This window comes from Salmo salar, chromosome 13 (assembly GCF_965601325.2).
Source record: "Salmo salar chromosome 13, fSalSal1, whole genome shotgun sequence".
NCBI lineage: Eukaryota > Metazoa > Chordata > Actinopteri > Salmoniformes > Salmonidae > Salmo > Salmo salar.
This window is the reverse complement of record NC_138303.1, coordinates 86,079,064-86,093,903: the sequence shown is the minus strand read 5'-3', so window position 1 is coordinate 86,093,903 and position 14,840 is coordinate 86,079,064. Positions and strand designations below refer to the sequence as shown.

Genomic DNA, 14,840 nt, shown 5'->3' with positions numbered 1-14,840 from the left:
AAATTATTATTATTATTATTAGGATTGTTCTGAGACAGGTCCCAAAAAGTCCCAAAAGAGATTAAAATACTTTCAAGTAAAAGGGAAATGATAGGCCAACTTTTCAACATTGTCTAAAAAATAATATTTCCTATCCAACATTGTACAATAGACTGTATCTTGGGGTTTCCACTAGCTTCTAGAGACTATAGGCAAAGTCAGATTCCACAGCCACAAAGTCAAAATTGGCAAAAGAAAAGTTTGAGCTTTTTGGTCTTAATTAAGGTTAGCGGCGTAGTTAAGATTAGGGTTATGTTTAAAATCATTTTTTAAGAAGATAAATTGTAGAAATGGGCGGGGTTTATGACTTTGTTGGTAAAGAACTGGTTTTAATGTCTATCGTACAGAAGCTAGTGACGACCCTGTCTTGTGGGCTTCTATAAATCTGATGCCGTAAAGGCTATTGCCGCCCCCTGGTGTAGCCTACTGTTGTGTACGTATATTTGTACAAATAAATACAGGTTTTACACGTCTATGCATGGGGCCAGTGCTACTGCAATATATATGTAATAATTTAGCCCGAATACGCGTTGAATATATGCAATAGACATATTTGAAGTTCAGCCACAGCAGCACACGTCACACCAAAATTCTATATTTGATAATTGATGACTTACTTCCAAAACATTTGAGCACGGGGAGGCAAGCATTGAAACGACAGGACAAGACACCATGGTGACAGTTCGTCCCCTGACACTTTTCCTACGCGTTGGTTTGAGTGGATTACGGAGCTCATGTGGAATTTCAGAAATAACGGGAACATAAATTAAGTATTCAGCTTTAAGGTAAGCTTTAATTCAAGCATTTTCTTATCTTTGGCTATAGCATTGCTTCAATTAGCTGAAATATTACATTTATGGATAAGGTGATCAAGGCTACTCAAAGGAGGAACTCATCATGGTATTTTGTAGCTGACTGCAACCTTTGCAGCTAACGTTAGCTTTATAATAATAGTTAACAAAATTACCCTTTATACTTGTATCGCATATGCTTCAGAATTGCCACGTTGTGGAAAATGTATTATTAATAATCTGTTGGCTAAATGCTTATTTGTAAAATCAGACTCAAAACCAACACACTTTTGATCTGGTGTTTGCCTTGCAAATTGTATAATTTTGCCAATAGGGTAATTTTCACTTGACTTTTTAAATATATTGAATACAAGATTGTATTTATTTGCAAAAATAAAAATATATATATAACCAACTGCTATATTCTCCCACTGGTAGTTATTTCAAGCAAATATTGCATTTATTGCAATTTTCACAGTGTTAAGTTTTGCAATCATGCTTAGGTTATAGTTTTAACAGGTGAGAAACAATGTTCCCTCTAATTTTGGGGTGCACTGATTTATATGATATAGCCTACAGTAGCCTATATGTGGTGTTCAATGCAGGCCTAAATTGCATGAGACTTTTAAAAATGTTTTTACATTATGAAGGGCTTAATATTACTGAATGCTTTCTTACTTGGTCTGTAACACCATGGGCCAAATAGGTGTCTGTGAATTGCATTGCATTGTATTGTTTTGTATGATGCAAGAAACCACTATACGAAATAAAATGTATTATTATTACCATACAGAGAATTAGACAGTGTAGGCTACCCCTCTGCCTATTGGCTTATTTGCATATTCAAGCCTGTCTCAAAATACAACACTGCCCATTTAATTAAGATATAAGCTTTTTACCTGACTGGCCTTTCAAAGACAGCTTGAAATGTAGCCTACACGTTTTGTGCTCTTGTAGGAAGCAGTAACTCCCCATTGCTGACCTATACTTATCTACAGTGGCGACCAATCATTCAGGGCAGAGCCACACCTGTTTTGAGCCCCATATTTTTAACAAAACAAATTAAATACACTACCTGTCAAAAGTTTTAGAACACCTACTCATTCAAGGGTTTTTCTTTATTTGTACTATTTTCTACATTCTACAATAATAGTGAATACATCGAAACTATGAAATAGCACATATGGAACCATGTAGTAACCAAAAAACTGTGAAACAAATCAAAATATTTTATATTTGAGATTGTTCAAATAGCCACCCTTTTGCCTTGATGACAGCTTTTCACACTCTTGGCATTCTCTCAACCAGCTTCATGAGGGAGTCACCTGGAATGCATTTCAATTAACAGGTGTGCCTTCTTAAAAGTTAATTTGTGGAATTTCTATCCTTAATGCGTTTGAGCCAATCAGTTGTGTTGTGACAAGGTAGGGGGGTATACAGAATATAGCTCTATTTGGTAAAAGACCAAGTTCATATTATGGCATGAACAGCTCAAATAAGCAAAGAAAAACGACAGTGCATCATTACTTTAAGACATGAAGGTCAGTCAATACGGAAGAATTTGTAGTTTCTTCAAGTGCAGTCACAAAAGCCATCAAGCGCAATGATGAAACTGGCTCTCATGAGGACTGCCACAGGAATGGAAGACCCAGAGTTACCTCTGCTGCAGAGGATAAGTTCATTAGTTACCAGCCTCAGAAATTGCAGCCCAAATAAATGCTTCACAGAGTTAAAGTAACAGACACATCTCAACATCAACTGTTCAGAGGAGACTGCATGAATCAGGCCTTCATTGTTGAATTGCTGCAAAGAAACCACTACTAAAGGACACCAATAAGAAGAAGAGACTTGCTTGGGCCAAGAAACACGAGCAATGGACATTAGACCAGTGAAAATTTGTCCTTTGGTCTGATGAGTCCAAATTGGTGATTTTTGGTTCCAACCGCCGTGTCTTTGTGAGATGAAGAGTAGGTGAACGGATGATATCCGCATGTGTATTTACCAACGTAAAGCATGGAGGAGGTGTTATGGTGTGGGGGTGCTTTGCTGGTGACACTGTCAGTGATTTATTTAGAATTCAAGGCATACTTAACCAGCATGGCTGCCACAGCATTCTGCAGTGATACACCATCCCATCTGGTTTGGGCTTAGTGGGACTATCATTTGTTTTCAACAGGACAATGACCCAACACACCTCCAGGCTGTGTAAGGGCTATTTTACTAAGAAGGAGAGTGATGGAGTGCTGCATCAGATAACCTGGCCTCCACAATCCCCCGACCTCAACCAAATTGAGATGGTTTGGGATGAGTCGGAGCTCAGAGTGAAGGAAAAGCAACTAGCAAGTGCTCAGCATATTTGGGAACTTCTTTAAGACTGTTGGAAAAACATTCCAGGTGAAGCTGGTTGAGAGAATGCCAAGACTGTGCAAAGCTGTCATCAAGGAAAAGGGTGGCTATTTGAAGAATCTCAAATATGATTTTTTTTTTTTAATTTGTTTAACACTTTTTTTGGTTACTACATGAATCAATATGTGTTATTTCGTAGTTTTGATGTCTTCACTGTTATTCTACAATGTAGAAAATACATAGCGTAGGGGTTGGTAAGGTTAGGCTCCCGAGTGGCGCAGCGGTCTAAGGCACTGCATCTCAGTACTAGCGATGTTACTACAGACCCTAGTTCAATTCCAGGCTGTATCACAACTGGTTGTGATTGGGAGTCCCATAGGGTGGTGCACAATTGGCCCAGCGTCGTCCGGGTTAGGGAGCGTTTGGCCGGGGTAGACCGTCATTGTAAATAAGAATTTGTTCTTGACTGACTTGCCTAGTTAAATGAACAATACATTTTTTTTTAAATATCCGTCAGTCTACTAATTAACCTATACAAATGGGCCCTATTATATTTCAAAATTAAAATCAAATTTGCTATCCTATACTTGTAACTTGTAGGCCTCATGTGCTGCACCAGAATCACATGTTCTCTTCTGCTTTATCATAGTTTGAACGATGTGCGTAATTCCAGGCCCTTTAATACAGTATAATACAATACAGTACAGTAATACAGTTCACACTAAAAAAGATTAGCCTACTGGAACTAGTTTAATTTATTTACCTAAGCTAGCTACATATATGGGTTTTTATGTTTTTATGTCGTGCGTAATGTGCAGTAGCCTACAGTATGTCATATATGCATTGGATAATGGCACAATCATTTAGGCTTTTTTGGGCTTGGGATCATTAAATGTCGTTAACGTAGGGCTCATAAAAGGTATTTAATGTATGGCTCATCAGGCTCAGGTAGCATCAGGTTTCAAATCCAGACATATTCATATGCTTTATAATGCTTTTGAATAACACTTCCGGTTTTGGCGGGAAATACCGGGTTACCCGGGAGAAAAGTGATTTATTTCCGGCATGGGACATTTGTAAAATACCGGGAAAATATTCAACCCTAGTGTGGACTGTGCTAGCCTCCTCTGTTAGATCATCTTGGCCTTGGAATGAGCCTCCCTCCTCACTGGAAGATGATGTTTTCTCTTTCTGTGGTGCATGAGGGAACATCATTATCTGACATATTTCAGTCAGCTGCGGAATGTCACCAAAAATGCAACTGTAATGCCAAGGTCAAACTCCTTTATAAAATTCATCAGTTTCTTATTAGCTTATTAAATATGACCATGCACTCTGTTGTGTGAACTAAAGTTACTAAACTGCAGTGCATAGGGTCACTCAGTTGCTTTTTGTCTCTAGGCCTACAGTTCATCTGTTGTTGTTGTGTGGTTTGTTGCTTGTGTTTGCATGAGCCATGTCCTATTTTTGGGCATACCACACAGTGTCTCTATTGATGCACAGGTACCTGATCTGAGCTCACTTCCTCCTCTCCTCACTGCCACTTCCTGTTTAAAGGCCAACCATGGTGGTTTCCTGAAACCACAACCCCACAATGCACTTTTAACTTCAAGCAGAAATTTTCATAAATTTCAGCATTTCGTGCACTCATTTGAGACAATTTCCACACTGCCATGTAGGGCTGCACGATATGGACAAATAATCTAGGCCTTATTTTTAACTAAATGTTGCAATTGCGATTTTATTTGCAATATAGATCAAAACACTTGGGTGAACTGTTGGTATCATGGAAATATGTCTAATTCAATAGTTAGAATATAAATTATAGTGGGCACTTTCAATACAGAGTTGTTTGACATGACAACGAATGAAAATGCCAGGGAGGAGTTTATGCGACAGGGTACGAACCAAAGTGTTAGTCAGTGTTTCCCAGGGGACCCTATAATCTTTGGCTATGTTAAATGTTTCTTCAAGTAGCCAACATATTCATGCTTCGCCTATTATTCTATGTCAGAAGATACTGTTGCACAAACAACATGCTGATTTAGGCCTACACCATCACTGGTATCAGGCTGTATTAGCTAGCTACGTTTGCTCTGACTAAGTTCATTTATTAACTAGCTAGCCAGTTAACTAGCGATTAGCAGCTAATACAATTTAGCTAAAACTTGCTAAGAAAAGACGGCAGATGTAAGAAACACAAACTAATAGAGTAATTATAGAACGCTTGTGGATTTATATTAAGAAGCAAAGTGGAAGTAGCATCATTGTCATCAACATTGTTGCATGTGCTGCATTGACCATGTAGACTGAATGGAAGTGTCTCATGGTCAAGCAACAACAAATGCGCTCTTTGAGTGACAGGGGTCGGGACTAGGTCTGTGTGGAAAGCGCCATGGATAGAGAGAGAGAGAGTGGAGAGGGATGACTCAAGTTGCGGTTTAAACTACAGAAATGTATGTCACACATGGCATATCACATTTAACAAACCAAGCATTAAAATACCCTTATAGAAGGTAAAGTAAAAACCCAAACCGGTCCATGCAATGTATACCAGTATATAGTAAAATATGGTATACCACCCAGCCCTAAAGGACTTAGGCCTTTGTAGATAGTGGGTGAGGATTCAGAGGAACAGCTCCAGTGTTTTGTCTGTGAGAGGGGACCTGAGACTACTGAGGGTGAGTGAAGGTAAGGAGGGGGAGAAAAAGATGGTGGCTGTGGGAATCAAACACAGATGGACAGCAAGCAGGAGAAGGTGTGTGATACTGTAGACTCATAGACTAGACCAGGGATTCCCAACCAGATTCCTTGGTCTATCCACAAGGGGTACTTGAGAACACTCATGAGACCACATGCTTACTGATAAAATGTACATGAGGGGGTACTTCAGGGGTACTAAGGGAAGAGCAAAATTCAGTTGGTGGTACAGTAAGCAAAAAAGGTTGGGAACCAGTGGACTAGACAGAGCTACATACATAGGTTGCTGTTTACACAACCTCACAATGACAGGGGCTCCAGAGTGGCGCAGCGGTCTAAGGCACTGCATCTCAGTGTTAGAGGCGTCACTACAGGCCCTGGTTCGATTCCAGGCTGTATCACAACCGGCCGTGATTGGGAGTCTCATAGGGCGGCGCACAATTGGTCCTGGTTTGGCCGGGGTAAGCCGTCATTGTAAAATAATAATTTATTCTTCACTGACTTGCCTAGTTAAATAAATGTTTAAAAAAAAATACCAACTTTCTGTTAATACACCAATAACCTTTTTCTGGACAAAGCACTTCTCTCACAGAACACTGTTTAAGCGTCAGTGCTTTATAACACTAACAGACTGGGTGAAATGGAGTCTAGGTGGCAGCATAAACGGGGATAGAAAGGGAGAGAGGAAAAAAGAGAAGTCTGGCAAGAGTTGGCGTGTAGATAACGATGAGCTTATTGCTCTGTTCCAGGGATTATATCTGATACTCATTAGCCTACCTCTTTTACGCTGTCACCACACATGCATTTTGTGTGTGTGTGTACCTGTGTGTATGTGTGTGTTTTTTGGTACTGAAGTCCATCTGGTCTTCCTATGAATATTTGATGTATAAACTGTGTGTGTGTGTACATGTGTGAGGGTGAATGCATACCTGCGTGTGTACATACCTGCATGTGTTACGCATGGTTGTATGTGCACGAGTGCACGTGCTTATGTGTGTGTGGGAATGACATCCAGTGTGATAATCCCCCCTCGCCTCGCTCAGACTTCCCTGCCCCAAATTATCATTATCATTCCTCCAAGCCTCATCATGCCAGTGATGGAAAATGCACCAGTTAAAACACAATGAGGGTTAAGAGCATAACAAACTCTCCCAGCTTTTGTCAGAATGTCTAGTCGTTGGAGATATAGGCTAGACTACAGTATCATGCACAATGTTGCTGTTTTTGAGTTGGTAATGCAATTAACTGTCATTTCATAAATTAGAGTCAGTCATCAGTCTATGCTACTATGAGAAGGACTGAATATGGTAGGGAAGTTATTTAGGCTCTATTTGGTTATGTAAAAAAGTGTTGGGGTGCCTTTAAAAAAAAAAGTATTTTATAGCATTTGTAAAAACGCATCCAAAGATGTTGTTTGTTGTTATTGAGTGAAAAGGGGGTGGAGAGCATAGCATGCACTGCGGGTCTTTTAGGATAGGTCTGGGTGGAGACCTATTGGATCTCACTGTTCTGCACACCGCCCTTATGTGACTCTGTTCAGAGGCGGAGAGAGAGAGGCTCCGTCTGGAAAACATTATTCAAATTCCACAAGGCTGGATTTCTGATGATGTTGGCAAAGAGAGAGAGGGGACAATGGGGGGAGGGGAGGTTTAAATGATAGTAACTGGAAATCAGAACAGAGGTGGAGGCAGACAATGGGGAGTGCCGTCCTCAAACTGAGACCAGTGACCTTGGCCTTACCAACCCTGTCAGGGGGTGAAGCCACTGTAGGGTGAAAGAGACTGTCAAATAAGTGCACTGCTGCTCCACTCTGTGTGTACTGTACATGAGGGGTTAGGGGATATAGTTATCACTAACACACAGTTACAAAACGTGTGAACAAATGTGTGAACATATAGCCTACAAACATATGGCATAGAAGGGGTAGCAGAGTAATGAAATAAGAGAAATGTCTGTGCTGGTGTTATTGTAAGAGAGTGATGCATCTTGTGTTTAATGGACAGTTTTTTTTTTTTTCATGGACGGGAAGAGAGCCAAAGGAGAGGGTTGGGTATGAAATTAATCTTGTTGGTGTGACAGTTCTATTGCTGTCATCTCCTACAAATCTGTCTCAGCTTGTGGGAGAAGAGAAGACGGGAGGGAGGGAGGGAGGGAGGGAGGGAGGGAGGGAGGGAGGGAGGGAGGGAGGGAGGGAAGGAAGGAAGGAAGGAAGGAAGGAAGGAAGGAAGGAAGGAAGGAAGGAGGGAGGGAGGGAAATAATGCCCTCAGACCTCAGTCATGATTTTTGTAACTTTTTTAATATAATTTCAGACCGATTACATGTTTTGTTGACGTCCATGGGCTGTTAGCATATTTTTCCAAACCTTTTGAAATCTTCCTTTTCTTTGCCCTCTATTCTTTGGTCTGGCTCAGACAGCATACTTTCCCTCGTATTTTTCTCTCTCTTTCTTTTTTGGAAGTTGCTCCGGTCCAAATGTGTGACGTGTAAGTGGAGTTACAGCCCGTGTTTCAGATCGGTGGTTTAAGAACTTGCGGACTAGTGGAGAAGAGGATGTTTTCTTGACCTGTCAATGGGACTACCGGGCTGAAGGTGTAAACAAGTTGAACTGCTGGTATTTAGGCTTGATGCTGTGTGTTTTGTCCTCATAGTGTAGCAGGAGGGACTGAGAGGAGAAAGAGAGAGAGAGAGAGAGAGAGAGAGAGAGAGAGAGAGAGAGAGAGAGAGAAAACCAGACTTACAGAGACAGTATACTGTACTGTGTGCGAGAGAGAGAAGAAGGAGAGAGTAACTGTAATCTGAATCTATTGCACATGGACAGAGAGGCTAACTAGAACACGTAGGGAGTCTTCCTGACGGGGAGGGAGGACCAGAGGCACCAAGGACCAGAGAGCGAGATCACCAAACACTAAGCTAGGACAGGATGAGGTACCGAGGCAGGGTAAGATCCATTTCCCTTCTCTACATGCTGCTCATAACATGTTGTGTGTGTGTGTGTGTTGCAGAACACACAGAGCAGATGTGTACAGAACATATGGAACATTCCTCTGAAAACCAAGGTAATGTAAGCTCATGTTGGGTTGCCCTCACTGCGACCACAAAGAGGAAAGGGAGACACATTCAGTCATTCATCAATCACAAATAATGTACTCAGCATGAGTCAGGGTGTACAGTACAAGTAAAAAGTTTGGACACACCTACTCATTCAAGGGTTTTTCTTTATTTGTACTATTTTCTACATTGTAGAATAACAGTGAAAACATCAAAACTATGAAATAACACATATGGAATCATGTAGTAACCAAAAAAGTGTTAACAAATCAAAATATATTTGATATTTGAGAATCTTCAAAGTAGCCACCCTTTGCCTTAATGACAGCTTTGCACACTCTTGGCATTCTCTCAACTAGCTTCACCTGGAATGCTTTTCCAACAGTCTTGAAGGAGTTTCCACATATGCTGAGAACTTGCTGGCTGCTTTTCCTTCACTTTATGGTCTAACTCATCCCAAACCATTTCAATTGGGTTGAGGATGGGTGATTATGGAGGCCAGGTTATCTGATGCAGCACCATCACTCTCTTTCTTGGTCAAATAGCCCTTACTCAGCCGCGAGGTGTGTTGGGTCATTGTAATTTTTGAAAAACAAATGATAGTCCCACTAAGTGCATGGCGTATTGCTGCAGAATGCTGTGGTAGCCATGCTGGTTAAGTGTGCCTTAAATTCTAAATAAATCACTGACAGTGTCACCAGTAAAGCACCCTCACACCATCACATCTCCTCCTTCATGCTTCACGGTGGAAACCAGACATGCAGAGATCATCCGTTCACCTACTCTTCATCTCACAAAGACATGGCGGTTGGAACAAAAATTCTCAAATTTGGACTCATCAGACCAAAGGACAGATCTTTACCGGTCTAATGTCCATTGCCCTGTTTCTTGGCCCAAGCAAGTCTCTACTTCTTATTGGTGTCCTTTAGTAGTGGTTTCTTTGCAGCAATTCAACCACAAAGGCCTGATTCATGCAGTCTCCTCTGAACAGTTGATGTTGAGATGTATCTGTTACTTGAACTCTGTGAAGCATTTACATATTTGGGCTGCAATTTCTGAGTTGCAGTTAACTCCAATGAGCTTATCTTCTGCAGCAGAGGTAACTCTGAGTTTTCCTTTCCTGTGGCAGTCCTCATGAGAGCCAGTTTGATAGTGCTTGATGGTTTTTGCGACTGCACTTGAAGAAACTTTCAAAGTTCTTGAAATTTTCACGATTGACTGACCTTCATGTCTTAAAGTAATGATGGACTGTCTGTCAATGGTGTGTGTACTGGGAGCGGAGAGGTGCAGGAGAGCAGAGAGTTGTGAACAGGCGCACACTTTATTTAGGCAGGAGAAACCAACAGATGGACGCCACTGTGTCGAAACCTCCATCCAATATGCCAAAGTGCAAAAACGCGCAAACAGTCACAATAATAAAGTACAAACAAATAAACATACCTCGTGAATGAAAAACATGGAATAAATACACACCAGAAATAGCGCGTCAAAAATGACACGTAACACGAAACAATCACACACAAAGACATGAGGGGGAACAGAGGAATAAATACATGTAGTGTGATTGGGGAATGAAAACCAGGTGTGCAGGGAACAAGACAAAACGAATGGATGAATGAAAAATGGAGCAGCGATGGCTAGAAAGCCGGTGACGTTGAACGCCGCACGAACAAAGAGAGGAGCCGACTTCGGCGGGAGTCGTGTCCTTTTTCTTTGCTTATTTGACCTGTTCTTGCCCTAATATGGACTTGATCTTTTACCCAATAGAGCTATCTTCTGTATACCAACCCCACCATGTCATAACACAAGTGACTGGCTCAAACGCATTAAGAACGAAATAAATTCCACACATTAACTTTTAAGGCACACCTGTTAATTGAAATGCATTCCAGGTGACTACCTCATGAAGCTGGTTGAGAGAATGCCAAGAGTGCAAATCTGTCATCGAGGCAAAGGGTGGCTACTTTGACAGATCTAAACTCTAAAATATATTTTGATTTGTTTAACACTTTTTTTGGTTGCTACATGATTCCATATGTGTTATTTCACTAGTATTTTACGATGTAGAAAATGTACAAATAAAGAAAAACCCTTGAATGGGTAGGTGTGTCCAAACCTTTGACTGGTACTGTATGCATTTGGACTAAAGTTGTCCCACCATTACAATGTGTCATCTACATTTCCTGGGACTGATTCTAGGCTCTCCAGGGACATACTGTAACTGGTATTTTTCCACACTGTCCAGTGCTAGCACATCCATGATAGAGAGCCAGCTGTGTAGATGATGTGCGTCCACCCATAGTAGGTTTGTCTGGGGACAGAGGAGAGGGGCACCTTATAAGGAAGAGACTGAGGGGAATCAGCCCAACTGAGCTGACTTAAGGGGCCCAGAGCCAAGTCCAGCTGAAGCCTCCCTGCTGCCTCTCATAGATGCATCATCCACAACCCTTTTGGCTCCATAGGACTATAATACCCTCAACCCTCACTATTATAGGGGTTGTTCAATGTAATTTCAGCAAGCCATGACACCCACCATCTCAGATTGTTCTGAAATTGTTTCTGTAGTAGAAACAGATAAGATAAGCATTCTGGAAACATTATTTTGTTGAAATATAATTTGATCTCTGAGAAATTAAGCAAATTGATTGCACCCAAATTGGCCATTTTAATTTATAGGATTCATATAATATTACATAATAATAGTATCTAACATCTGATTTGAACCAAACTGTTTTCTAACAATGACTAGAACATGAGGAATCCAAAGAGATGGTCAAAAGCCAACCACAGACCCCCAACATGGTTCCCCAACTGCCAATTTTATTTGGCCCACCAAGTTTTCTGAGCAACATAATTTTTTGAATTTTCATTGTTGGACATAAAATACTTTAAAAACACCAGGAAATCATCTCCAAGTGATTTTAATTTTGGCAATCTGTTTCCAAGTATTCCCACGCATAATAGAGAGACGTGATCGTATACAAATGTAAGCAAGGTTTGAAATTATGATGTTTTAGTCAAATATTAAATAATATATCTGTTTGGGCTTCTTGCGGTTAATTTGCAGTCTGCAAATGATTTGTAATTATGTTCTGGCCCCCCAACCATCCACTCAACAACAAAATCGATCTGCAGCTGAATCTACAGTGCTTTCGAAAAGTCTAGAGACCCCTTGATAATAACAAAGCAATTACAGGATTTTAGAACTTTTTGCTAATTTCTACATTTTTTGGGGTTGAAATGTCACATCTACATAAGTATTCAGACCCTTTACTCAGTATTTTGTTCATCACTACATGACAATATGCTTTTCTTAGTATACCTCAATTCTTGTTTTGTGTATTTGAATGAAAACACCCCTCTCTTTCTCTGAGTACCCCTCCCTGACTCACAGTGATGCCCTCTGCCTCGTACTCTTCCTGCTCAGACTTGAGGGTGAGCTCAATGAACAGCTGCTGCAGCTTCTCATTGCAATAGTTGATGCAGAACTGCTCAAAACTACAGGGAGATGGTTAGGGTAAAAAATATGGCACAAAACAACTGTGCTACAATGCTTTTTATTTATTTATTAGCCTTTATTTAACCAGGGGAACCCATTGATAACAGGGTCTCATTTCCAATGGTGCTCTGAGAACAACAGTTCAAGCAATGTGAGCAACAAATTTAAGCATGGTCACCACAAAATTAGTTACAACGCTTCAAATATATAATATTACATTCAAAAGGGCAGTAGAAACAAATATACAGTGCATTCAGAAAGTATTCAGACTCCTTGACTTTTTCCAAAATGGTTTACGTTACAGCCTTATTCAAAAATTGATTACATTGTTTTTTCCCCTGATTCATCTACACACAATACCTCATAATGAATCAAAAACAGTTTTTTAGAACATTTAGAAAATATCTGAAATATCACATTTACATAAGTATTCAGACCTTTTACTCAGTACCTTTTTTGAAGCACCTTTGGCAGGGATTACAGCCTTAAGTCTTCTTTGGTATGTCGCTGCAAGCTTGGCACACCTGTATTTGGGGAGTTTCTTCCATTCTTCTCTGCAGATCCTCTCAAGCTCTGTCAGGTTGGATGGGGAGTGTCGCTACACAGCTATTTTCAGGTCTCTCCAGAGATGTTTGATCGGGTTCAAGTCCGGGCTCTGGCTGGGCCACTCAAGGACATTTAGAGACTTGTCCCGAAGCCACTCCTGCGTTGTCTTGGCTGAGTATTTAGGGTCATTGTCCTGTTGGAAGGTGAACCTTCACCCCAGTCTGAGGTCCTGAGCACTCTGGAGCAGGTTTTCATCAAGCAGGTTTTCATCTCTCTGTACTTTGCTCCGTTCATCTTTGCCTCAATCCTGACTAGTGTCCCAGTCCCTGCCGCTGAAAAACATCCACACAGCATGATGCTGCCACAACCATGCTTCACTGTAGGGATGGTGCCAGGTTTCCTCCAGAAATGACGCTTGGCATTCAGGCCAAAGAGTTCAATCTTGGTTTCATCAGACCAGAGAATCTTGTTTTTCATGGTCTGACAGTCCTTTAGGTGCCTTTTGGCAAACTCCAAGCGGGAGCTCCACTCTACCATAGAGGCCTGATGGGTGGAGTGCTGCAAAGATGGTTGTCCTTCTGGAAGGTTCTCCCATCTCCACAGAGGAACTCTAGAGCTCTGTTAGAGTGACCATCAGGTTCTTGGTCACCTCTCTGACCAAGGCCTTCTCCCCCGATTGCTCAGTTTGGCTGGGCGGTACCCTTCCCCAAATCTGTGCCTCAACACAATCCTGTCTTTCTCTAAGGCTGTAACTTAACAAAATTTGGAAAAAGTCAAGGGGTCTGAATACTTTTTGAAGCCACTGTAGTTAATGATCCCTGCCCTACGCCAATCCCAACCCCAACAACGAGTATATAGTATCAGTTCTCTATGTTTAACAATTAGTATGGAGCTGCGGCACGTAATATTGTTTCTTCATCCTATGTAATGTATTCTTGGTGATGTTTGATTTCCCTGTTCAAAGAAATGAGTCATTGAAGTTGGTTTATGTCCCATCCTATATTATGATATTACCAGGTTCTGACCACTAGATGGTGCTGTTCCTGCTATTCGTTGATAATTGTTTTATGAACCCCGCCCCTTTCTAAAGGGATAGTTATCCAAATTACAAAATTACATATTGTTTCTTTTTCTTCTGTCTATGAACCAGTAATGTCAGCAATCCATGCCACCCGTGTGAATTGTATGAATGAGTGATGCATGCAACACACCCACAAGCTATCACACACACACCTCATACTCACAAACACATGCACATACACACGTTCACACACTCACACAGCCAACACTGCTCTCACATGTTATAGAGACATTGAACCACTGGACACTTCCCGTTTCACACTGTGTATTTAAATACTGTATCCCTGAGATTCTAATATTTTAGTTTCACTTTTTATACACACCACATACAGTGCTGTGAGAAAGTATTTGCCCCCTTCCTGATTTCTTATTTTTTTGCATTGTCACACTTAATTGTTTCAGATCAAAAAAATTATTTTAATATTACACAAAGATAACCCAAGTAAACACAAAATGCAGTTTTTAAGTGATACTTTTATTAAGGGAAAAAAGCTATCCGAACCTTCATGGCCCTATGTGAAAAAGTAATTTCCCCCCTTGTTAAATCATGAATTTACTGTGGTTAATCACATGTTTTGGAAAGCTGAGTTCAATTTCACTAGCCACATCCAGGCCTGATTACTGCCAGACCTGTTGAATCAAGAAATCACTTAAATAGCACCTGTCTGACAAAGTGAAGTAGGCCAAAAGATCTCAAAAAGCAAGACATCATGCCGCGATCCAAAGAAATTCAGGAACAGATGAGAAACAAAGTAATTGACATCTATCAGTCTGGAAAGGTTTACAAAGC

General features: G+C 40.8%; 1 protein-coding gene across 3 annotated transcripts in view; it reads left to right on the top strand.

Annotated features, from left to right (window-relative positions):
* The first annotated feature begins 473 nt into the window (after positions 1-473).
* LOC106567840 (unconventional myosin-Ic) overlaps positions 474-14,840 on the top strand; it is a 35,777-nt gene continuing 21,410 nt past the window's right edge. Inside the window, exons 1-2 of one of the 3 annotated variants that reach the window (XM_014137627.3) lie at positions 8,119-8,488; positions 8,880-8,933. Coding sequence is in view for 1 of the 3 variants with exons in the window: in XM_082960409.1 (XP_082816535.1) it covers positions 8,798-8,815 (18 nt within the window). In the remaining 2 variants the exon portion in view is untranslated. Of the gene's footprint in view, positions 825-8,118; positions 8,816-8,879; positions 8,934-14,840 lie in introns of those variants that run through there. The other 2 variants (XM_014137628.3, XM_082960409.1) reach the window with 2 other exon arrangements.